Source organism: Dendrobium catenatum, unplaced genomic scaffold, assembly GCF_001605985.2.
Source record: "Dendrobium catenatum unplaced genomic scaffold, ASM160598v2 fragScaff_scaffold_1199, whole genome shotgun sequence".
Classification (NCBI taxonomy): Eukaryota; Viridiplantae; Streptophyta; class Magnoliopsida; order Asparagales; family Orchidaceae; genus Dendrobium; species Dendrobium catenatum.
The window spans coordinates 1,311,411-1,338,655 of NW_021319661.1; the positions used below are offsets into that span (position 1 = coordinate 1,311,411).

The window sequence follows — 27,245 nt, forward strand, 5'->3', positions numbered from 1 at the left end:
CGACGCTGCTGTTGGGAAAAGTGAAGATCTCGTGGTAAGGACTCCGAATCCTATTTCTGTTTTCAAAGATATTGAGTTTTGACCGAGTTATGATTTTTTTTGTGTTTTCGTAGTCGACTTTTCGACGTGATTTTGATTTGGCACAACTTTCACCGCACAACTTTTAGTATGTTATAGATATGATGATTGTACACGATTTGACTGTATTTTACGAAGATTTTACCGGTCGGAATTGATTCTACGTGATTTTAATCGAATAGAAAATTATCGGGACTTGATCTGATTTGGTTTATATAGGATAATAGTCTTGTATTGATGTTATTGAGATTCTTCTGTAATTTGGAAAGATTTGGAAATTGTGTCTTTTTGCAGGATTTTTGTGTAAATTTGACCGACTGCCGTTACGCTGCCCGATTTTCGTATGATTTCCGAATTTTCTGGAATTGATAGATTGAATTGATATTTGCATGACTATTGATATGATTGTTTTAGATTTGCTTTAATATCTATTTTTGCATTGATTATCGATTGATTATTGAATTGCTTACTGAATTGACTATTGATACTGAAAGACAAGTGAGAACATGGTTGAACGTTGGTTGAAGATAGACTTGACCTGTACAGGATGGTGGGCCGACGGGCTTTCCTTTAAATCATAGATCATGGATCATGGATATAACGATTGGGAGTTATAAGGACGAATCCTTTCACTATTTGATTCTGGGGCATCACAGCAACTCAGCGGCTTTGCTTGGCAGACGGCGGAGACTAGATGGTTAGCCCGTGGAACTCACGGAATGAGGACAACTCGCCAATAGTCTGTCTCAGTGCAGCCTCGGCCTTGCAGACAACGGAAGCCGGAATCCCGGATGGTCGGATTGGCAAAGGATGTACACGAACGCGACAACCGGCAAGCAATCCGAACTTCGAAGTCCCGAACCCGAAGTACGCGAACCGGCCACAGAACGCCAAAACAAAACTTAGGGTTTCTAAATGGGTCAACCGGGTCAGTTTCGAGTTGCCGGGTCAATCCGAACCCGACTCGATTTTTTAAACGGGTTCACTTTTTCAACCCGAACCCGACCCGTATGTTAAACGGGTTGACCCGAACCCGGATTTTTCCGGGTCGGTTCATGATCGAATTTCGGGTCGTGTCAAATATTGACACCCCAAGCTTCAACTAACTTTTTGGTTTTATTAAATAACACAGTACTCGTCGAAAGATTTTCATGGCTATAAATTAATGTGGCTCCATTTGATGTACCTTTCTAGCTTTCGAGGAAAAAACGTATACAACTTTTTTTTAATGAAAAATTGAACGCGAAGCTCAGCATTTACAGAAGAAAACAAAACCAACGACATCTATCATAAATGCAGAAGATTTATCAAACCTAAAAATAGAAAGAAGTGCATTACAAAAAAAGATCCGGGCCTAAGAGAGATTATTATGGCCGAGTCCGAGTCGAAATTGTCTCCGGATTCTGTGAATGTATACACTAGTAAAAGCGCAATGTGCTCATTAATTGTGCTTTCACTTTGCACAGTCACAGAATCAGAAGTTCTCCTATCCGAACTACACGCGTAATAATCTCTCCCTAAGTGAGGGTCCAAAGCTCAGCAAGAAGGCATTTTGAAGCTGTCACAGCTGAAGTAAAACGAGTGTAATATTATTTACCTGCTCATCATATACTGGCAATTCAATTAGAACATACTGATCCTATGAAACCTACCCTACTTTTCTGCTTGTCACATGCAAGCTATTTCTGTTTGGTAGAACTCCTTAATTCAGTTTGGACTTTCAAGATTTCTTATTTTTGTCATTACTGCTTTCAGAATCTGGTGTCAACTTCAGCTTCGACAAACGTGCTGCATTGTTTGGTAAGAAATTAAGTTGTGGAAGGCATCTATCAGCTCTTGTTCTAAATTTCTAAGTAGATTGTAAAGAACATTGATGTTGATTGTACTGTTGGCTTGCAAATGTTGAACACCAGTGTTTTTTTTTTTTTAGGGTTTAACCACAGCTTTCTTCTCCTAATTTTCCGCATGGAATAATAGAGAGAGGGCAACCAAATGATTAATCTTATTAAAAGAGTAGATGTATTAGATCTAATTTATGTCGAGAAAGATAGGGGTAGACTTAAAAAGACTTTGTTAGAAAATATTATGAATGTCTTTTTTTTTTTTATTAGATTTAAATGAAAATTTCACTATTTAATATACAATAGAGAAAAATAATTCATGCAGCCGATAAAGATTTGATTATTTTTGTTGTTGTGTTTTAATTAAATTATCTTAATTAATAAATTTATAATTGTGTAGGTGACCTCTAAGCAAGGTTGGGGCTTCAAACATATTTTTTTTTTCTTTTTAGAGGGAATTATATGAGAAAATTTAAGGTTTGCTATTTATCCTTGATAGTTGATACAACACATCAAAAATAAGCTTCTTCAGGCACGAATTTCGAGGGATATTTAAATTTGAAACTTTAAGAATTAAATTCAGGATCATCTGAACTTTGATCTCAGTATAATTATAGTCAAACTGAATATATCAGGAAGATGAACCCATCGACATCAAAATTGGTATAATTTAAGCCCAAATGAGACTAAATTAATGGCCAAAGGTATATTTGAAAGCTTTAAGACACAAATTGGATGATGAAATGATCTCTAAATATGATATACTTACAGACAAATCGAGTGGCTTGACAAGACAAATCCAACGAGCCCAAAATCATTTAATTCTGATATCATTAAGGTATCATGTCTCAGAATCAAATTTGAAAGAATTATTATTTTTTTATCATAACTATCTAATTTCTTTTAATAATATATGATTATCAGCGAAAGCAAATCTATAAATCAAAATATAAATATAAATCTACATTCATCTCTCTAAAAATCATGTACAATAGCCATGAGTTGTACAATACAATATATCCATCCACTCCTAACTACAAAATAATATACAAAGAAAAAAAAAAGGCAAAAATACAATAAAACCCACATAATCATATAATTGATTAGTCTCACACTCTTGATCCTACTCTTTGGCTTGAAATCATTTAAACCACATAAAATGAATTAAAAAATTTAGTATGTCACTACAATCCTATAATTGAACTAAAAACACAATAAAGAAATTAACAATATACATGTAATCACTTAGTTCATAACTGTGACAATCAATATGATCATGAATATGTACATGAACAATAAAACAGATGCAATAACTATAAAATATATAAAATATATAAAATAGTAAGAAGATATGATACTGAGGCCAGTAAAACAACATAGTATGGAAACAATGATATCTGTAAATTAGTAAACTAGTACAAATATCAAAACAATAAAAGAAGAAATAATCATTCTTAAATCATATGTTGTAATAGTGTTATCTAGTAAATAAAAGAATCATATAAATTAGTAAAACTAAAACATATATGAAGGCTATTGGAATTCATAACAATGCAGTACTATCAAACTAATTAGTATACACATGATGTTTAATCATTCTATATCAATGTCAAATCAGTATCTTATATCACATATTCAGTAACAAGAATAGTGTTCTTAGTAATAATAAATTAATACAATAACAATAAATCAGTAACAGTACTGATAGTTATAGTGAGTCAATAATAGATAGAACTTCGTACAACGCTAAGATGTTAAACTTTATATTTCTCCACCGCCGCGAATACTCCAGGATGCAACAGTAATAAATTTTAAATTGGAATTTGTAATAAATTTGAATTTGTTTATTAAATTTAAACTAGATTTTATAATAAATGATGCAGTTTTTTCGAAAAACGAATCGAGCTTGCCAAAGCTCGCGAGCCGTCTCGAGCACATTTATAGTGGGACGAGATTGAATTCTAGTTAGCTTTATGACTGACGAGTTGAACTCGATAGTGTCAAAACTCGACTCGTTTAGATGTAGCATGACACAACAATGTTGTCGTGCTGTCAAGGCTGGTGAGATTGGAAATATGTGACGTCAATGCCCTAGCCACATGGTAGCGGGAAGGAAACGTTGTGAAAGGTCGACCTATACATACCCATCATAGTAACTTAATAACTTTAGACTTGATTTTAGGATTTGGCCTTAATAAAAAAAATTAATCTTTACACATTTTTCTTTAAAGCCACTATCTCATTTTGACAAATCTCAAAAAAAAAAAAAAAAAAGTCATTAATTATTTTTTTTCCATTAGCAAAGAACTGCTCATCAATAAATAAGGTTAAATCGGCAAAAATATGAATATTTATACCGTAAAGAGAGAGAGAGGGTGGGGAAATCATGAAGCTATGTTCTAGCTTGTCTCTTAAGAGTTATAGGAAAGAAATGACAAATGACTGAGTTAGAAGTTTCATGAATATGATGGTCTTATAATGATTAGTGTGCTCATAAGGATCAAAAGTTTCTGAAAATGGATAAATTACATAACTAAAATCCCACCAGAATAGGATGTTGGAGAATTTCATCAATATAGATAAAGACTTCGGAAAATTATGATAAAGAATAAGCTAATTTCTTTCTTGAAAGGGATTTTCTCCTGAATAAAGCACACAACACATATCTTAGAGCATTACAAGGAGTATCGATAAGGCGATGATGATTTAAGTTCTTTATAGTCGGTGGAGGAAGAATGGGCTGTGCTGGCAGTGTTCAAGAGATCACATTCATGATACTGTGGTGGACAAAGAATTAAAACATAAGAAAATGCTGTCAGAGTGCCATCAAATAAATCAACCCCCAATTTTTTGTTGATTTTATGGTAGAAGAACTCTATTATGATATGATTGTACTCATTGTTTAGTCTCCTTTAAAAGTTATAATATTTGAACTCAAAGTTCTTTCATCCTATTATGCATATGATCGTCTAAAGTAAGGTCAAGGTGGCTTTCACCATCTAAATCATGTTATTCTTAATTAAGGGATTCATTATCATCTATTGAAGAAATAATGACAGTATATGTTGAGAATATTTCTCATAGAATGCACTAAATTGTTGAGTGTTATAAAATTTATAGTGATAGAGTATTTAATATCTTAACCTTGCAAAAATATTTATCACAAATATAGGTTACAACTGATACAAGAAAATTTTAATTGGAAACCCCAAACAGGGGAAAAATCATGAGGCTGACTTAGTTGCAATAATAGTCCACTATAGAATTATAGATATAATAATATATTATTTTCCACAAATGAAAAACACTACAGGAAAATCACCCACTTCCGGCGGCTTTTTCCGGTGGAATTTGAGCAATTTCCGGCGGTTTTTTAATTTTCCGGCGGTTTTCCGGCGGCTTTCGAGCCGCCGGAAAAAACGGCGTAGGAAAATACTTTCCGACGGCGTTTTCCGGCGGCAAAAAAATCCGGCGGTTTGCCGGCGGTCAAAAATATAATTACACAATTGAGAATAATTTTTTTAATTCTTGTTGTAAGGATTACAAAAATGGTATGTCCGCTGTTGGATAGTTAAAACCCAAAATTAGGGTTGAGTTTTAGCGGTTGGACGATAATAATTGGATGATTGAAGTTTAATAATGGTGATCGATGGTGATTACCGGTAGTGGTCATTGGCAATAATCGCAGGAAATGCAATATAATTTTTTTAGCTCTCTTAGTTCGTGAACCTCCATTATGTAGAAAATTAAGCTCAAATTATAGCTTTTGAGAGGGTCATTTTGATAAACTTAGCTAGAATACAAAATACTCTATCAAATAACTCCATATTGATGCTCGATGGTGATTACCGGTAGTGGTCATTGGCAATAATCGCAGGAAATGCAATATAATTTTTTTAGCTCTCTTAGTTCGTGAACCTCCATTATGTAGAAAATTAAGCTCAAATTATAGCTTTTGAGAGGGCCATTTTGATAAATTTAGCTAGAATACAAAATACTCCATCAAATAACTCCATATTGATGCTCTTGATTGTAATATTTTAATCAAGTATTTGAGTATCATAATGAAGTCAAAATTGAATGATCATGGGCTTGAACTGCCAAATTTGACTACAAGCAAATAAAATTTAGAAATTATTTGGTCAATCAATTAATATCGAAATGTTTTCAATTATGTTTAAAGTGCTTGATTTGAGCTCAATTGAAGGCAGATTGGATCACTTGTGATGTCAATGAATTCGTCTCGTTGAGAAAAATTGAAGTTTGATTGAACTTGCATTTTATTTTACATACTATAATTTTGTTGAAATTGAAGCTCTAACGGTCTTGAATTTAATTTCAAAACTATTTAATTTAAAAATTACAAACTAAATACTTTTAAGAAAATAATCATCAATCCAAATGATAAGGAAATAATTTTGTTAAAATTTCATTCAAAATAACCATATATTAGTAGTGGCAACCCACAAAACAATGACTTTTACATCTATTGAAAATTTTAGTCTCCCTGGATTTCATTACAGTCAAGCTAGTGCAAAATTATAATTAATAGAAGAGAGGAGGGCTAAAATGGACCTTAGCTTGAAGAGAAGGTCCAGAAGGATAAGCATGTGGAAGCATGGTTAGGTAGGGATGCAATCACTCAAAGGGTTGAACTATAAATTGAAATTTTATTTTATTTTGAAAATCTAATATCTTCATATATATGAGTCCAAATCAAAATTTGGTGTGACTTATAAGCTTCTTAAAATTGGCTTTATTCATTTTATTTATTTATTTTCATGAATGCATTCTCTATGTATAGATTTTTCACCAAAAAGAACAGAATTCCAAATAACCAAAGTGTTCTACAATTTCTTTGTAGAATTATTATTAGAGTTTCTTAATAAGGTAAACATATTTTCAAATTTTGGTTAAGCCTAAATGGGATTGAATAAATCAAACTAAGGCTCCATTTGGAACAGATTTCTTACTACTTTCTAAAACAATTTTTTTGTACAAAATTTTTATGTTCTAAAAAATTTTATATTAAAAAGCTATTTTAAAAATCAGTAAGAAAGTTGTCCCAAATGAAGCCTAAATTATAGTACAATTTGATTTGGCTCTATATATTATTTGGTCTATTTAGCTCTACCTAAAATTATGGGTGAAAAAAATTTGACCCAACTCGAAACCCGATCAAACCCAACCATCAAAATTTTGTGCTCGGGTGAACTTGTTTAACATATGGGTTGGGTTTGGGCTCGAGTTTTAGACCCGTTTTTAAAATCGGGTCGGAATTGGGTTGACCACAACAACCCAAAATCAACCTGGGTTGACCCGTGAGCTACCGATATGTGCTCAAGTCCGGTTTTGGTCCAAAGTCCTGCACCTGTCACGAGTCCTAAGTTAGGCGTGACTTTCAGTGTCCATCGTGGCGTCGGTGCATCCGCAACTCCGCATATGCTGTGAAAGCCGACTGCCGTCTGGTGCAGTGGTGCCGTGACTTCCGACTACCACCAAAGCGTCTGCGTCTACCGTGTGTGACTTGAGTGAAGTGTGTCCGTGTCCGCATCTGTCGTCCGTGTTTGCCATGAAGCCTAAAGGCCCTCTTCTCCGCCTATGATGTTGGAATGTGTATGTGAAGACAGAAACGAGTTCAAGAATTAAACCTTTGTGGGTCGGTCGGTTCAACTCGGTAACCCACTAAAATCGGGTCCGGGTTGAAATTCTGGACTCATTTGCAAAACTCGAGAAGGTTCAGGTTGACCCGTTTGGACCCAGGTTAGGCCGGGTTAAACCCAAACCCGACACATTAACCCATTTTGACAACCCTATCTAAAATAAATGAACTAATTTAGCGAAACCCATTGAATGCACATGCCTATTTGTATTGTACAAACAAGCAACTAAAATTATTTACATTACACTCTATTTACTTTACATAATATTCTTTGAACTGTCTTTTGTCAACAAAATAAACAACCACAAAATTATATCAAAATCATTAAATTATTATTATTAACTTATTTAAAGCAAAAAATATATTTTCATGCATAATTTTTGTTATACTTTAGCATGAAGTAAATATAAAAATTTATGTAATAAATATATATAAATTATACATAAGAAAAATCAATTTGGAATGTGCTCACATTAATATTTATCTTTAGAGTCAAGGCGTAGTTTTGGCAAGTGAAGATTCTGTAATTGCGTCTGTTTATGTCTTATTAATTAAGATTTCTTTTGATTACGTTGTGGTGTATGTTATCTGATGCTAACTGCTAAGCAATCTATAATCTATATAAAACAATTTTGACCTATATTTATTTTATTAATTAAGGATACGTAAAACGGTTGTGCTCTTCAAATAATTTTTTCTTTTGAAGAATTGAATTTCTGCTCATGACTTTTTAATTTTGAACCAATATTTTTTAGTAACTTTGATGCATCTCTGAAAATTCAAATGAGGTAATATTTAAATTAAAAACTTTATACATATATATATATATATATATATATATATATACTCAAACCAAGCTCTTGAAATATATTTAGATGTTTTAAGATATCAATTTAAGTGTCAAATGATAGAGAAATTATTCTATGCAGAAATTAAATCAGCAAATTATCAACAAATACTTACAAAATACTCAACGAATACTTACAAAATACTTAGTAAATACTCACATAAGAGTATTTATAAATATGCAGCAAATCCGGATGGTTCTCGTTATCCGGATTTTGCACGTAATAATTTTTCTGATTGAGAAATTATTCTGTAAGGAGTTCGAACGGAAAGAACCGACATGATGAATTAATTGACACGGCATAATGAATGCAACAAGCTCAAAATCATTTGATTCTGATCTCATTAAAGTTCATATTTTCTACTTGGCCTAAATAGTCTATAAAAGTTCTTATTTTCGGACCAGAAAACGCTAAAACTAAGGAAAACATTGGTTTAATTTTTTTTTTTCTTTCTGCGGTGGCGGAAAAAATAGTGTCATTGTAGTGCGGTGTGAAATTTCTCACTCTTTGAAATTTCAAACAGTTTTTTTTGTTTTTTAATATATCAATAACGACTATACTAATATAATAATAATTTAAGGATGAAATATCTCTACATTAAATTTTTATTTCAGCATTTATTTTCTTAAATATATCTTTTAAGAATTTAATTGTGTGGAGGAGCTTTTTTATGAATATGAATTAAACTCGTCATTTAAATCAGATAAATGATTAATTTATTTGTTATTTTCAATAAACAAAGATAATTATAAGAATTTTAAAGATAAAATAAAAAAACTAAATTAATTTATAAAGAAAGTCGAACATTAAATTAGAATCATAATATAAAATTTTGACTTTAATTTAGTATAACTAAGAATAAATTCTTTAAAATATATTTAAATAAAATATTTAAAAAATTATGACTATAAAAATCTTAATATTGATTTTATCAAAATATATGATTAATATCATATCTCATCACTAAAAACCTGGCAGAAATTAATTCTCGAATTAAAAAAAAAAAATCGATAATATAATAACATAATTTTATTTTGGTTAAAAACAAATAGCTCTATTTTCTAATAAAAAAATTTCTTTGAATTATCGTATAAATATCTTATTTTCTATTAAATAGTTCTGATTACAATTTTTTTTTTTTTTTTGGAAGTATCATGTGTTTTATATTGGGCCTTTGTGTGTTTTCATTGGGCTGCTGTTTTATTATTGGCCTGGGCTGAACAGTTGGAAATGCCTAGCTGCTTTCTTGCTTAGTATAATAATGAAAGAAATTATAAAGGAAATAAAAGGAAAAATATAATTTTATTCATTAATTTCATTAATCCTCCTACATTTAAATGAATTAATAGAACAAACATACTATTTGATGATTAAGTAAATGATTAAAAGAATGGATATTATAATGGTTAGGATTTATGTCTTATTTAGATGAAATGAGGGTGATATTGTAGATTTGTTTTAGAAAAGCAAGTGCATACTCTATAGATTGATTTTTATTCATCCTATGGGATTTTGATAGACTATTGGAAAAAATTCAATTGCAAGAACAAGAGATCCTATTATTGTTGGAAATTCATAGATAATATAACAATACATTTTCAATTTTTTTTTTGAATAAAACCCTCATGCCTACGCTTTAATAAGAAAAGAGAGTTACAAGCCCTTAACGAATCAATAGTTTTATACAAATATAACATTTAAAGTGAAACCTATGAGCTTTTTATTCTATCTATTACAATAAAACTCAAGAAAATAAAACAAGAAAAAAGACCAGGTCAACAAGCCAACAAAGCCCCACAAAGAAGCTGAAACGGCTGATTGAGTTGAATAGAAGCAGCCTCCCAATTAAAACTCCCAACCAATCAACATCAATTCAATGAGGATCAAACACAATGACCAAGAAGAAGCCTGCAAAGAATACAACAAAGCATAGCAGGAAAAGGAGAAGAGACCCGAAGTTCTAAGGAACAAACAACACCCACTTGCTAACGACGAAGAAAAGCCTGAGGAGGACGTAACCATCCTAAAAAATAAAAATAAGACAACCAATAGCTCCGCAACCAACAACCAAAAAAACCACCAAAATAATGAACAGAATAAAACAATCCAATATCAACATAGTAGGACCGAACTGTTTCCTTTTTTGCTTCCTACTATGATGTTTATCACCACCCAAAGCAAAAACTTTTTCAATAATACAGTTAACATTCAAATTATGACTTGCCTAAATAGCATCCTCAAGCTCATCCAAGTCATCTCCATCACCCCTGCAAGGTGAAGATTCAAAATCATTAAACCAATCGTTTTGCTCCAAACAATTATTTTCCAACTTACCTGCCAATTGGGCTACCAAATACTCATCAGAAATGAGAGATACTGGAATGTAAATAAGCAATTCCAACCGCGTCACAAGGGAGCCAGAGGTAGCCTCAACAGCATCAGCAACCTCATCAACTAAAGTAGGCGAAAGAATAGGGGTAGCTATAAGGTTAATAAATAATAATATTGTTATTAGCCTCCAACCCCTCACCAGCCAAAGGCACAACAACCATACCCTCAACATTAGAGTCCACGACACCCCCAACCCTAATAGTTAAAGGAGGAAAACAGCCTCCAGAAACATGAGCAACCTCACCATCCAAGCCCCAAGTAGCCGAAGGCACAACAACCTCATTATCATCAACAAGAACATTATACAAAGGCACGACAACCTCATCATCATCAACATGAGTAGGATTCAATGTAGCATTGTCTACATTGCCCCCAGCATTCCCAATGCCAACATTAACAGAATTGACAATATCCACATTAGAGATAATTTCATTGCACAATGCTACATAAGGAACAGAAGAAACAGGAATCCTATCATTACTATCTAAATTATCCAAGTTATTCAAACCCCTCCCCAGCATTACTCGGCGGGGCAGTGGAGGGAATAGAACGACAATCACCTAGCACATGCACAAAACATTTACACTTAATGCAAAAGGGATCGGAGGAAATTCCTCCATAACCACAGTTTGAATGTAACCATATTTTTCGGGACTTATCCACACTTTTATTGGATAATTTTTAGTAATATCGAGCTTGAGCAAAACACATGCAAGAGAAGGTCGTGACCCTAAAGAGGTAGCATTATCAACCTTTAAAGGCTGACCAAACAGCGATCCGAAGCCATGAAGTATGCGTGGAGAGAATAAGTGTGGGTGAAGACTTTGGAAAGAAACCCATATAGGAATAATCAGAGATTCCACAGTAATGCCACAAAGAGGAGACCATTTAGTCAACTTCATAAAACAATTGTTAACCAGATAAGATCTATGGTAGAAAACACGACTATAATCCATGTCATTGAAAAGTTTAATCAAATTGTGGAAAGGGTCCAATAATGTAATAGAGAAATCCCCTTGAAGCTTAAGCTTGAAAAAAACCTACGAATAGAATCAAGGGAATGGCGACTAGAGGGGAAAAAATCGACTAAAACATATTGAAAAGGAGCTATGAGTGCCAAAATTTCTTCCTCCGATATCCACAGAGATGTAAGACCACGAAAAGATGAAGGTTTCAATTCTGGAAAAATAATTTTGTAGATACCATCAAGAGCCTCAATGAAAGAGCAAGATTTGGTCGAACCGTCCAAAAAACCACGGTCAACCAAACGATTCACCGCCATTCTGGCTAAGAGGCCAAAGGTGGACGAATTAAAAGAAAACCAGAGAAGAAAGGAAGAGGAGGAACTTCCCTAAACTTTGAACGATAAAATAAGGGCCAGCCAACGCCACCAATCGGCCGCTAGGGAAACCCTAACGGAAGGAGAATGGGGACGGGAGTGGGGGAAATTAGATTATTAACTTGTACATCAAATTTATTGACTTTAATTCTATTACTAAACAAAGGTGGAATCAAGAAGAGCTCAGGGTGGAAATTGCTCACCTTGAAATATTTTTTTCTTTATAATAATAAGCTTTTTAACTATTTTATCCATCTTAATAAATGCTTTTGTCTAAATTCTAAGAAAATTTTTTTATTTCATATATAAATTTATGTATTTTGCAATACTACTATTTTATCCAACCTTAAAACAAAAACTTGATTCCAACCTATCGTTAAAATTTACTTATAGAAAATACATCGATAATACTATCGTAAATTAATAATGGACAAGCCATTAGTAAATTACTCAAAGAAGAACTTTAAATAAATTACTTTCATCATGATGTGCAACATATTAGTGACTAATTTTTATTTTTGACAATGGTCATAGCAACAAAAATATTCCATTCAATAGCGGAGCTAGAAAATTTTTCAGTGGAGCTCTAATTGACAAACTTTACCTCAATTTTAAAGCAAAAAAAAAAAAAAAAAACAATGGCCATAATAAATTTATCCAATTTATAAATCATTTGTAAATCAGATAAATCAAGATTATGTTATATTAAATTTTATAAAATAAAGTAATAATTCAAACATTTCTGAGATTATGCATTTAACTTCAACTTTTATAACATTCATTTATTTATAAAATGTATGATATGAATAACTAGACCAATTTCATTTTGAAAAAAGTGAAAGAAGCTCACAGTTACCACGAGGGAATTTTAAAAAGGATCACCGATTCTAGATGAATTAGCAAAAGGTACAAAATTTTTAATTTAAAAAGGATAAGAAACAATTGTCCGTTTTTGTGTTTTGCACTTTTGCGTGAAAAAAAAATAAAAAAATACGTAAGATTTTTTCTGCATTCTCCTTTTAAACAAAAATTTTTAACGTTTTCTGCTGAATATTGAGAGAGATACCGGGGAGAGAGAGACATGAGATTAAATCAAAATTAGTTGATTAATCATATATAATATTAAACTTTAAATAGTTATAAATATTAAATATAAAAAATTTAATAGTTATAAATATTAATTATATTAAATTATAATATAAAAAATCTGATTAAAAAATTAAGTTTAAGTTATATTTATATTTAAGTAAATATTTATATTTTGTGCAACTCTTGATCTTCAACAATATATAATTTATTAATCTTCAGCTAAATATGAACATTAGTGAAGGACTATGATCCTTTCGGCCACTATTGTCGATCGACTACGATCCCTCCAATCATCATTGTTCATTGACGACGGTCCCTCTGACCACCGTCACCCTTTGACTGCATTCCCTCCAACTACCATTGTAATAACTCATATTTTGACTCAAATAAATAAATTTTTTAGGACTAAGTCAAAGTTGAAAATCATCATCACTATAAGATATATATTACTGTATTTTAATTACATGATCTTTCATAATTTTTGGACACTAATGGAATTTTTTAAGCAATTAATACATGTCATTAACTTTTTATATATTATAGATAACGAGATTATGAACGTTTTGAATGTTTATTTATTATTTTTTATATAATATGAAATTTATTTTAACGTCTTAAAATAGTACTTTAGTTCAATTAAAGATTTAAAATATTATTTGATGTGATATCTAATAATTTGATAATTTCTAAAAATAAAAAAAATTTACTAAGTAGGATTTTTGTTGACTATCATTACGTTCAATTATATTTTATTTGCTGCAATGCATTAGAAATGAATGTGAATATGTGATTGAGATTATTGTTATAGTATTTTGAAAATAATGTGTGTAAAAGACAAGCAATTGGGAGTAATTGTTATGATTTTATTATCCTCTACTGATTCACGTGATACACTAATTGAGAGTTATAAAGAATTGATTATTATGCCGACATATAAAAAGAAATGACTCAATTTACTGAACAAACAGTTTATTGACATTGATACGATACTAAAAATACAGTTGTTGCGGGCTAGAATATACGCGGCGATAAAGTTAGTAAATTTCCGTCTCAACGTTGTACGGATATCCAGCACACAAACAGAGTAGAAATAATAACACTAGAATTTTTACGTGGAAAATCCTGAAAAGGGAAAAAACCACGGGGACACGCCCAGTTGAAATAATTTCACTAGTGTTTGTTTTAAGTACAAGAGGCTGATTCATCTTTGCAGAATTTCGGCGTCACTCGGGCGTCGGGTAGAACTCCAGCGATGGTCGAGGAGGAGTTATTCCCTCCTAACTTTCTTCTCTTCTCCTCTCCTTCTTCTCTTCTTACTCTTGCTTCTTCTTGCTTGGGTCTTCTCTCGAGAGAAATGAGGGGTCTATTTATAGATTTTTTGGAGTGGCATCGCCCGTAAATAGATGAGGGATCAGGGGCAAATATTGAGTGGTTCGGATGGACGGCCGATATTGAATCCTATAATGTTGGACTGTTCATCAGATATTTGAAGGTCTTAATGATGTCGAAATTTGGCGATCATGAGCTCGTTGTATTTGCCTCGTCGAGCCGCTCGATTCGACTATAAGCTCGTCAAGTTCGGAGACCGTTTAGTAACTCAAATTGTGGTACGAACTTTCTAATAGCACTTCGGGTCCTTGATTTGGACTCATTTGGGCTCGGATTTAGTTGAATTTGGTGTCGTTGGGTTCGTATTTCTGAGATGCTCAGTTTGGCTGTAAGTTTACTGAAATCAGAGTTCAGATGATCCTGAATTTAATTTTTGAAATTTTCCGGGTTGATTTTGCCTCAGATTTGTGCCTGATCAAGATAATTTTTTGATGATATATCAATAGTGATAGCCATAATCATTATTTATTTAGTGTGGCTACTAAAATAAATATTATTAAGGCATTATCATATTAAAGTACAGATTTATTATTAACACTATTATTGATTTATTGATTTATATATATAACAAAAATCACACATATATATATATATATATATATATATATATATATATATTAGGCTCCAAGAAGATTTACATGATATATTGAACATGTGATTAAGATATTGATTTAATATTGATATAGAATAACTTGATAGTATGCGTACACTTCTATATGATTTTACTATATTAATTTGATTTTGATAGTCTTTATCGATGATTAGATTTTATTATTTTATATGATTTTTTCTTTTATTATAGTATTGATATAATGATTACTTTAGTAATTTGACATTTGTATTGATTTATTATATTCCGTACCATACATTTTTACTATTTATATAGTGATTTAATGATCATATGAATACAAATGTAATGATTGGTTTGCTCACATGCATATTGCTTCATTGTCTTGTATTGAGTTTAATTATAGGATTTGATTGCTTGGTTTTGTGAGCTCATTATACGTGGTTAAATATCTTTATATCAGGGTAAAGGATCTAAAGTGTGAGATTGACTATGATTCATCTGATTCTATTTCTTTTTTTTAGTTATTCTTTTTGTACTTAAGACAAAGTAGTTATTATACGATTGTACATATCCTGAGTAATATAAATGATTTTTGAAAAATAAATACTATAGATATTTTGAATTCTAAAATTTGTTACCACTGTTTTGTCTTGATAAATAAAGTTTGATAGCTCTGGTGTTGTTTATTAAAAGATAAAAAAAAAATTTAAAATTAGATTCTTGGGCATCACAACCGTGGCCTGACCCCTCTGACCACGGTCATGCACCCGTCAACTATGGTCCTTTTGACCACCGTCGTCCGTCAACTACGATCTCTCCGACCATCACTGCCCGCCAAGTACAGTCCCTCCGATCACTGTTGCCAGCCGACTACAGTCCTATTGACCAAACAACTATGTCAACACTCTTTTAAGAAGACTTACCATATAACGAGTTATGTATAATGTGTCATTTAGCCGACACCCTCATCCGAAGATGGATATTATTTATAATCAACCATCAGTAATAATGGATTCATTCAAACAGGGTTAGACCCTATGATTTTTTTCTTTTTCAGAATTTTTCACATAAAAATTTTGATGCACTAATCTTGGTGTCACTTATGAACAACACACCACAACTCTTTTATATGTATATGTGCCAAATATTCATACAAAATTAGGATGTTAAATTTTATATTTCTTTACCATCGAGAATTTTTATGGATGCAACATATATGAATAAAAATGATTTGATATTAGTGATATTTTTATCTAATTTAAATATTTAGAAATTATATAAGTATAAAATGCTTAAAATTTATACAATATGTATGTATATCTGCCTCGTCCAATAAAAAAAAATCATCAGAAGCGCGCATCCTTCAACCTCGTTCTCGTAGTGCCAAAAACAATCGAACACACCTACTTCCCTACCCGCATGCCCATTTCCACCTCCTTCATATGGCGCAGATCCGTTGCTCATCGCACCTTCGCCTTCATTCTCTCCTCCCTACTCCTCCACCACAACAACCCCCTCTCTCTCCTCCGCTCCAAATCCTCCCTCCTTCCCCGTCCCTTCCCATCGTCCCTCCTCCGCCGCATTTTAAGCCTTACCCGCTCCAACCCCAACATCTCTCTCCGCTTCTTCCTCTTCGCAAGCTCTCACCTTTCACTCTCCCCCACCCTCCTCGACCTTGCCACCATCTTCTCCATCCTCACTGCCGCCGGCCACCTCTTCCCAGCCTCTCACCTCTTCTGCCCCGCACTCCGCTCCTATCCGGCCGCCACCGTTTTGGACGCTCTTGTTCGCTCTTCGTCCTGTTGCAAAAATTTTCCGTCCAAAGTTCTCAGCTTTGTTCTGGAACTGTACTCTGATTTGCCATCTTGGAACGCCATGGTAACTTTCAATAGAATGAGGAAATTTGGTCTCGTCCCGAGCAGTCAAAGCTTCAATGCCTTTCTTAATATGCTCTGCTCGAATGGTGAATGCCGGACTGCATGGTTGGTTTATGCAGCTGCGCTGCGTATTGGTGTCGAGATGGATCATGGAAGCTGGGCGGTCATGGTGCGGCTTCTCTGTCTGGAAGATAAAGTTCAAAGAGGTGAAATGCTATTGAATTTGGGTTTTCCCTGCCGGTTATCAAGCTATGATTTGGTTGTGGATTGCTATGCTAGTAGAGGAGACTTCAAGTCGGCGATCCAGGTGTTGAATGGAATGGAAGAGAGAGGTTTGAAGTTGAGATTGAGTACTTTGTGCTCTGTTCTCGAAGAAAGTTGTAGGTTTGGGAATGTTAGGATTGCTGGTTTCTTCATGAAAGAAATGATTGTCAGGGATTTGCTGCCCATGGCTCCAAGCTTTGATTTTGATTGGATTATCATTAGTTTTTGTGAGCTGGGGAAGACTTATGCAGCTATGTTGATCTTTCAAAAGGCCCTTAGTTGGAATTTTGATTTGCAGAGTACTTCGTATGCTTGTCTGCTTGGTGCATTGGCTCAGAAAAGACGAGAAAAAGAAGCCTTCAAGGTGTTTGATAAAATGTCGCAAAACGGAATTGTTGTGGATCCAGGAACCCTTGATGTGTTTGTGAGTAGCATTTGTAGTGGAGAGCCAATGGAGGAAGTTGATGCAGTGATAATGAACCTTATGAAAAATGATTTCTTGCCCAAAGCTTCTGATTTATCGATCTATGTAGCTGAAAATTGTAGAAGAGGGAGATGGAAGGAAGCTACTGAACTGTTGCATTTGGCTTTGGATAAATGTGTATTGATGAATGTTTCTTGCTGTTGCTTGCTGATGAATCATTTCTGCAAGAACGGGTTTTTGGATCTGGCAATCGGTCTGCATGAGAAGGTGAAAGGCTTGGGTGGATTCTTAGATGTTGATTCTTACAACGTTTTGTTGGAAGCTCTTGTTGTGGATGGAAGAGCTATGGAAGCTGTTGGAGTTTTTGATTGTATGAGAAAGAAGAATGTGTTGAGTAGTTTTAGTTTTGTGATTATGATTAGTGCACTTTGTCATGAAAAAGAGCTGAGGAAAGCAATGAATCTCCATGACGAGATGCTGAAATTAGGGCTTAAGCCAGATATTGCAACTTACAAACGCTTGATAACTGGGTTTCAGTAAGAACAATTTGTCTGTTTATGGAAGATAAATTGGGTGAATTCTGTGTTTTTTTCAGCTGAGATCTGAATTTTATTGAAGGATCAATACTGAAATTTTTTTTGGGAGCTTAGTAGAGTAGTTATTGTGTTGTTTTGAAAGAAAAATCTGCTAAATGACTACAATTGCAGAGCTTGAAAAATATGTTCGAATATGATCTTGGTCAAGATTTTCACTCTCAAATCTGTAAAGAAATGATTTGAAAAATGTATATTTTTGTTTCAATCAGCAATTTTGGAATTGAGGGGTTGCAATCATGCCTTCTTAACCTTTAATTCTTTTAATTATGTACTCATTAAGCACTTGCAAATATGGCTGTCAAAATTGAATCACGGGTCGGATTTGGGTTCAACCTGGAATTGATCTGGAACTATTTGACCAGACCCGTTTTTACGAACGGGTCGATTTCTCGGACCCAAACCCGACCCACAAATTTACTTTCTATCTTCTCTTTTTCGTCGTTGTTGTTCGGCTTCGTTCTTCAACGAGGGGAGCTCGCTCATCATTGTGAAGGTAACTTCGCTCCTTCGACGACGTTTTCTTCCGATTGGATTAGAAGTTACAACATTTTGATCGGAAGCAACGAGGGGAGCTCGCTCGCTGTGAAGGTAACTTCACTCCTTTGACGACGTCTCCTTCCGATTGGATTTGAAGTTACAACATTTTGATCGGAAGCAACGACGGGAGCTCCCTCACTCTTTTATCTTCTCTTTCTCGTCGTAGATGTTCGACTTCGCTCCACGGACATTGCCAAATCCTATAAATACGCAGAACAATAGGAATTTTGTGTCAAAATCGGGTCATTTTTGGGTCGGATTTTCAAGTCGGGTCCAATATTAACACACCCCTGCTTGCAAATTGCAATTCTCTTTATTAAAAGGATTCAAGGAGTCTATGAGTTGTTAAAAAAAGAAAAAAAAAAGTAAAATTTCAATTTCAATCAAATAAATTAATAACATTTCTATTACAAAGAGTCCTGAAAGTTGCATTAAATTTACCATAGCTCTAATAAAGCACTACTGGATGATTATCTTCTAACCTCTCAGCCATCGAAAAAAAAAATGTCAATATATGCTGATAAAAAAATGATAATAATAGGCTTTACAAATTCTTTGATGATCTATTTGAAGATAAGTTTAATATAATTGTCAATTAAGTAATTATGAATTACATTTATTTTAAAATAAATTAGAGGACCACAAAAGTTCTAAAATTAAGTGAGAATAAGGGTTGAACAAGCCTCGATCTTTTTTGAGGATAGACAAAATAAAATTGTGAAATGCTAATTCTTACCTGTGAAATAGAAAATGAATTTATTTTTCTTGAAATTTGAGCAATTGTATTTATTGAAGATGCGCAAAATAGGTGTGTAAACGAGTTGAATTGAGTTTTAGCACTATCGAGCTCAGCTCGTCAGTCGGAAAACGAGCTCGAGCTGGTTCAACTCAATGACACCTCTAGTGCAAAATTTTTAAATTTTTTTTTAAATAAAAAATTATTAGAGCCGGCTCACGAGCTCACGAACCGAGCCTCATCAAGCTTTTACTCGACTCGTGAGCTTGATAACTATAAGCAAGTTGAGCTCGAGTTAGCTTGGCTCAATGACACCTCTAGTCTAAAATAGTTAAAATTCAAAATAGACCATTACCCGCATTAAACTCTCTGAGATTCCACCTCACAGTGCGATGCCAATATTGAAAAAAAAAAAAAAATAACTCTCTTAGGTTCCACCCCATGCAATGTTGTTCCACGCAACATATCGAATCTTGCCTCAAACTTTATAATTTGGGCGGTAGATATGGTCGAATCTCTTTCATGAAAAGATATCCACCGACCATTCTTTTCGCCCATTTTTTTCATTTTTTTTTCTCCTCGCATTTTTTTAAGCAAACTGTATTGAGAAATGATCAGTTGTAGAACAGATTACTTGACATACGAAATAAAAAAAAATGCAAAAAATTCAATAATAAAAAAAATAAAATGAATACATTATTCTATTTTTATGTATGCAAATTATCAAATACAAAAATATTTTATTTTTGGACACTTTGCTTGGCTTCATAAGTAGGATGCATGGATTCTTCGCGTCCAAATGCCGCATGAGCCACTTTTTTTTTTTCTTTTCTCCTATTTTTTCTTCATTTATTCGTAAATGGCCCCCTTTTTTCGAATAATTCCCTATGCTGCCATCAGTCTTTCCAATAAAAACTGATACCGCAATTTTCTTTTTTGTTTGGGGCTTTTGTGGAATATTTATTAATTAAGAACCATAATTTATGTATTTAATCCGAAATCAAATAAGAACATATTTAAATTTAAAAAATAAAAATTTATTTTTCTCGATTAGTTTGTAATTATAGAGAAGTTGAAGGGCAATCTTTCAATTTTCAAATGCAGAGCAGCGAAAGCTCTAAGCTTTTACAGAGTCGCCCTCCTCCGAATAATTTATAGCGCACTTCACAAAAATTTTTTCCATTAATATTTATTACCTTAATCTCGACTATATATATGAATCATCGCGCAGCAGGAAGGAGAAGAAGAAGAATTAACAAGACTGATCTCAAATGCAGAAGGAGGAGGGGGAGATGGGAGGAGGAGCAGAAGCACAAATGGAGATGGTGGGGAAGGCCTTTGTGAAGCACTATTACGGTCTCTTCGACGCCGGTAGCAGGCCAGCGCTCGCCGGGCTCTACCACCCCTCCACCTCCATTCTATCCTTTGAAGGTCGGCGATTCGACGGAGCCGACAGCATCGGCCGCCATCTCTCTCAGCTCCCCTTCGACCTCTGCCGCCACATGGTGGCCACCGTCGACTGTCAGGGGTCCCCATTCGCCGCTGGCGGCATCCTTGTGTTTGTCACCGGAAGCTTGCAACTTTCCGGCGAGGAACACAGCCTCAGCTTTAGCCAGGTTAACTTTCCGCTTTGATGACTCTCTCATTCGATTCGACCTCTTCCAACAAAAGAGATCATTTATAACATAATTGATGAAAGATCTTCTGCGCAAATATGTAATGTTGCAGATGTTTCAGCTCGTACAGTCGACGGAGGGGAGATTTTACGTGCAAAATGATATATTCAGGCTGAACTATGGATGAAAATCTGCTACGGTCTGATCAAAGGGATGAATTGGTTGGATTTCAGAAATATTTTATATATTTATGTATAAGATTATTTTTTTACTTGGCTGCAATTTTTGGATGGTTTATTTTCGTTGAATTACTGTAATAATTCCGTCAATTATATTTGTGGTGATTGTGATGAAAGTTTTAAAATATTTGGGATGAGAAAATAAAAAAAAAAAAAAATTTAATTTTTTTTTTCTTTCGAAAATACATCATTTTGTTTTTCATTATTTGCATTTATATATTCAGCTGAGAGAAAGAAAATTTGGTGGATGATTTAACATGTATTTATTTTTTATTATTTGATTACATTATTTTAAGTTTACAAAATATTTTTTTTTTCTTTATTATCAATTGATTAAATTCAAAGTTTTCAAAGCATAGTTTTTTTTTTAATATATTACAAAATATGATCAATATGCATGTATAATTTTGGGTCTAATAAATATAATATAGTTTTTAAAGTTTAATTAATATTTTTATTTTGATTACTTTGGAAAGCAAATAATTCTTAAAAAAATTTATTTATTTATTTTATCTTATACTAATTTCACATTATATAATAATAAAATATAATTTATATTACATACATATGCTTAACATTTTTACTATAACTATAACATAATTATTTATATACAAAAAATTATACAAATAATATACACTACAAGATAACTTTGTTAAAAAGTATTAACCAAGTGTTCTTGTATTAGAAGAAATCACTCAAATAATTATTTAAAAAAAATTGCAAGTTGTTATTTGCATTGAACAATCTTGTTATTGTTAATAAAGCAATTTATGCAACTCTTGATAATTTCTTAGGGCAAAGCTTCACTCCTAAAATGAATTCATGTAAAACTTAAAATTGGGCTGTGCTTTATTGGGCTGGGCCTACAAGCAAGCTCATATATGTAATTGACTTAGAGAATGAAGCCCAATCCTACATTTGTGTTCATTTATTTGGAGAGTTTATTGATGCTTTTATTGAGGGATTTATGCATATGGCACCGCAATTCACTCAATTATAATGGTAATTATAATTTAGGTTTTATAACTAATAATATAATTGTTGGTGGCTAGAATATATGCGGCGATAGAGTAAGAAAATTTTCATCTCAACGTTGTACGGATATCCAACACACAAACAAGAGAAAAATAAGAACACCATGATTTTTACATGGAAAACCCTAAAAAATAAAAAAACTACGGGGCCACGCCCAGTTAAAATAATTCCACTAGTTTTGTTTGAGTTACAAGAGGCTGACTCGTCCTTAAAATTTAAGACGATCAGATTAGAATGCTTCACTTCCAGATTGAAATCTGATTGCAAACAAGTTGCGTATTTGAGCTAAATTCAAAGTCACTTAAAATTCCGGTGTCACATGGAAATCAGGCGGAGTTCCGACGTCATTTGGGCGTCGGGCAGAATTCAGGTGTCACTTGGGCGTCGGGCAGAATTCCGGCGTCACTTGGGTGTCAGACAGAATTCCAACGTCGGTGGTCGAGGAGGAATTTCTTTAGTAACAAATGAAGCTTGTTAAGTAATTTGATGTTATGATTAAGGCTTCGTTTGGGATAATCTTATTGCTTGTAAAAATAAATTTTTAATAAAAAAAATTAAATTTTTGTACTAATAAGCTGCTATAAGAAGCCGTCTTGCTGCTTCTTATAGCATCTTTCTAGCACAAAAAATAAACTATTTTAAGAAGCAATTAAAAAAGTCATTCCTGTTGCGTCCAGGAGTATTCGCGGCGGTAGAGAAATATCATATTTAACGTCTTAGCATTGTACGAAAATCCGGCACGCAATCAGATAAGGAGAGAGGGTCTAGCATTTATGAGACACCAGGATTTTTTGTGATGACGTATCAATTCCAAACTGAACTTGATCAGAAGCATACTCCTCTCGTCATGAGCTGCCGCGATTCAGTACAAATTTGTTCTGGCATATCCCAAATTGTATACAATTCATCGTTCTAGGTGTAAAATTTCAAAGCTTTCATGACTTGATCAGATCGAGAATCACTTGTGACGTCGAATTATTTTGAAAAGATGAACGGCTAACCTAAAAATGAAAGTATTTTTTTGTCCATTCTTTTTTATGGCTCAAGTCTTGGGGTTAATCAAGTCGAGCCGAGCCCGAGTCACATCAAATTTGAGCTTGATTAATTAATTGAGTTCTAGCTCCAACTCAAGTTTTATTTCACGAGTTCGAGCCGGATCACCAGCTAACTGATTTATTTTAAATGAAAGATAATGTTTATGATTCAAAAAATATTATAATAAAATAGTAAAAAGAATGAAAAATTGGAATAAAAATAAAAGATAATTGTTTAATATAAAAAGTGGGGGTAATTTATAAACATTTTTAACAATTTTATATTTAAAATTTTGAATCCTAATATATTTTATATTCTTATCTTTTAAATGAGCAGGCTCGTGAGCTAATAAGCAGAGTAAGAACTGTCTCAAGCTTTACTTGTTAGCTCATCGAGCTCGACTTCACTCACTTACGCTCGTACTCAAATTTAATCTCAATATCTTTCCAGTATTAAAATGCAATCTAACTGATCAATGAGCTATTTGCATATATATAATTGAACTGGTCTCACTTTGATCTATTGATTGAAAACTTTAACATTCAACTAAGAGATGTTGAACTCAAAACCTACTCAAATATCTCTACTCACTAATTCTGAAAACCGTAGCTCTCATCTCAGCCATCCACTGATATACTTCATCAACGGTTTGATCTTCATCTGCTCTGCTGCCCTTTATCTTAAAAACTAAAATAAATACAGTAAGGTTGTAGACAACAGTGATGTAGTAGTTTAACAATTCTGAGTCCACCTTTTTCTTCCCTATGCTTTAAGCTGTTTATATGGCTTTAATTGCTGTTAACTCTGCTGTAATTATCTTATAGTGAAATGAAAATGGGCTTTGCCTATAATTTTTCCACAAAAAATAAAAAAAAAACGTGCACCGCCTTCTAACAATTTGTCATACAATGACCTAACAACGCAATAAATTAAGATTTTTTTTGAACTGTCGCTATTTTCGGCTGTATCTTTTACTTCATTGAATAGTACTAATCAATACTTCTTTCTATTTTTCTTTCATGTAATGGACGTATGGACCTGTGTGTCTGTGTTGAGAGAAATTATTACGTGCTGTTATCGAATGTTTTTCGGAGGCGAACTAATTAAGACGCGCTACATCATTATTTTGTTGTGTATCAGTATTATGTACCACTCTGTACCGGATGATTTGAGATATTTTGATTCATCTTTAGACCATCTGATGATCATATGTAATAAATTCTCATGTGTTGATGGCCACACAAAATAAAAAAGGAAAAAAATGGTGTCAATTAATCCCTTCTAGTACAATCGCTTCCTTTTTCTCTTTTTGAAGCATTACTCTCTCTTTACTATTTGACTCAGAATAATTGTGTTAGTTCTGCTCCCACTTATTTTTGCTCCTTAAGTGCTCCTTTTTTAATCTTAAATTATAGCAAGAATCCCTAAGCGCATGCTTTTTTGGTTTCTTTTAATTTCATGTAGGTGATCATTGAAGGCAGTTTCAAGAACGCCAGTTATTTATCTCAAAATTATATAGCTGATACACTACCAAAAGATTTATTTGGTCAATTATGTATCTTCATATATAATTAAATTTTAAATTTAAATTTAGGGCCATCCAAACTCTAATTTTGATGAATTTATAGTCGGGTTGAATAACTCAACAAGGCAAGCTTAATGACATAAAAAATAATTCGGTCTGAGTCCAAATGAGCTCAAATCGTGTATTTGAAGTATAGTTCAAAAGTTCGTGAAATTAATCAAAGGAGTAAATAGTTCCTAAATACTGCATTCTTAACATTAAAGTGAGCTTTTCGATATAAAAAATCCAACAAGCTTAAAATCATTGAATTTTAAAGTCATTAACGCACTTAAATATCAAATTAGTAGTTTATTATCAAGAGAATCAATATGAGTTATACGATAAACTACTTTTGATTCTAGTTATATTTATGAATATTGTCATTCTAAAAAAATATAAGAGACCACACTCTATGCACCACAGTGAACCTAGGATGAGAGAGAGAGAGAGCCTAGATTCATAGCAAATCTCTGAGCTTCATCCAACTATCCTCTTTCAGCCACCACCTAATCATTGCCATAAAAAAATTGTCCAATCATTGTTGTATGACAACCGCTTAATCACCATAGTGAGATCATTATCAAACTATCACCGTTAAAACACCACCTTCAGTCACCATCATACCAACTCTCGATCGTAGTCACTAGACCATTGACTGACTGAAACCATCATACCATCCCTCGCCATTAGACCATTGCCAAATCGCCGATCAATCACCAACGTCATACTATCATTCACTGACTAGAATCGCCTTATTACTATCATGTAAATAACATTGCATGACTTTGGCTAGCCAACTACCATCGTGCAACTATAATTGTCCAACCGCTATTGTCCAAGGTCTTTTGACATTCATATCTTGACTATAATCTTTCAAGAAAACTCACCCAATTAAAACCCTTCGATAGCAATCTCATATCTACAATCCTCCAATCATTATCCACGCCCATAATCTGCTACCGCCATCGTCTGATCATGATCAAACAACTATTTAATTTTGTATCATCAGATTGTTTAATTAGAAAATCAATCAACTACATAAAACATTTTTGACACTGCCCTAATGACTGCAGTCATTTATTTGGACCAGTCTCTAACATTTTTAAAATAAGAAAACTGCTCAATTTGTGCTAAGGAGACATAAATGATTATTTTTATCACCAATAAGGCATAGACGATACGTAATTGATAATAATTTTTAAATAGGTACGACGCAATTTTTTTTTTTTTTTTTTGTCTCGTTCAAATTCTTATAAATCCCAAAAAAAAAAATCTTATATATGATGCTGATTGTACAGTCTCCAGCAATCATTTTGCCATTTTTCGAGAGGTGTCGGTGCAATTGCAGAAGTTTTTTTTTTTTTTTTTTTTTTTGTGTGTAAAACTTACGGTCTGTATGAAAAATAATTACAAAGAAAAGAGTCAAAATAATAGCTAATCCAATGGCCAATCAATAAGCTCAGAGCTGCCAGATAAAAATAGCAATGCTCAAAACAGCAAATTAAAAACAACTAAAAGAAGACTATTGAAAAACATTAGGATTACATTTGTAGAGTTTTTCAATAATTTCTAGGATCATTTATGCCAAAAATTATTTCAATCAGAATCCGTCACGTCACTTCTTCGTTCGGTATCGTGGCTTGATATTGCTCGGTACTACGGTTCGGCACCGCTAATGTGACTACAACTGATTTGACTCCAGACATAGAGCTGCATTCGACGTCCGCACCGAATAATATCTCCACTTATGCTTATATTTGATCCCTTATCTCTCTCTTTTACCTTTTTTTTTCCTTTAGCTTATTGGTGCATAGCTAAATACATAACTCCATGGAACCTCCTAACCCAGATGCTTCAAATTTTTTAGGAAATCTGTGCATATGGTGGCTGATAAAGCTCAAGTTTTCTTTTCCTTTGATATTAATAAGGATAGCTCTATTTCTATGATTTGGAAGCACTGGTGTGAAGGAAGGAACTTAGTTTACCTGTTTGGATTGGAAAATATTTCACTTTACTTTTTATCCTTCTTCCTTTGTGAATGACTACATTATTTCTAACAATTGAAACCTGCCTTTTAACACTCCTCTATACTTAAAGCATGCTATTTGGGCTGT

At 33.2% G+C, this 27,245-nt stretch overlaps 2 protein-coding genes across 2 annotated transcripts; both read left to right on the plus strand.

The window, feature by feature from the left end:
- Nucleotides 1-16,627: 16,627 nt before the first annotated feature.
- LOC110106586 (pentatricopeptide repeat-containing protein At4g21170) lies at nt 16,628-18,313 on the plus strand. Its single transcript, XM_020836527.1, has one exon. The coding sequence runs from the start codon at nt 16,628-16,630 to the stop codon at nt 18,311-18,313; it is 1,686 nt and encodes a 561-aa protein (XP_020692186.1).
- Nucleotides 18,314-20,867: 2,554 nt separating this feature from the next.
- On the plus strand, nt 20,868-21,652 carry LOC110106605 (nuclear transport factor 2B). The gene is made up of 2 exons (XM_020836556.2): nt 20,868-21,258; nt 21,371-21,652. The coding sequence occupies exons 1-2, from the start codon at nt 20,914-20,916 to the stop codon at nt 21,443-21,445; spliced, it is 420 nt and encodes a 139-aa protein (XP_020692215.1). The 5' UTR covers nt 20,868-20,913; the 3' UTR covers nt 21,446-21,652.
- The last annotated feature ends 5,593 nt before the right edge of the window (nt 21,653-27,245 follow it).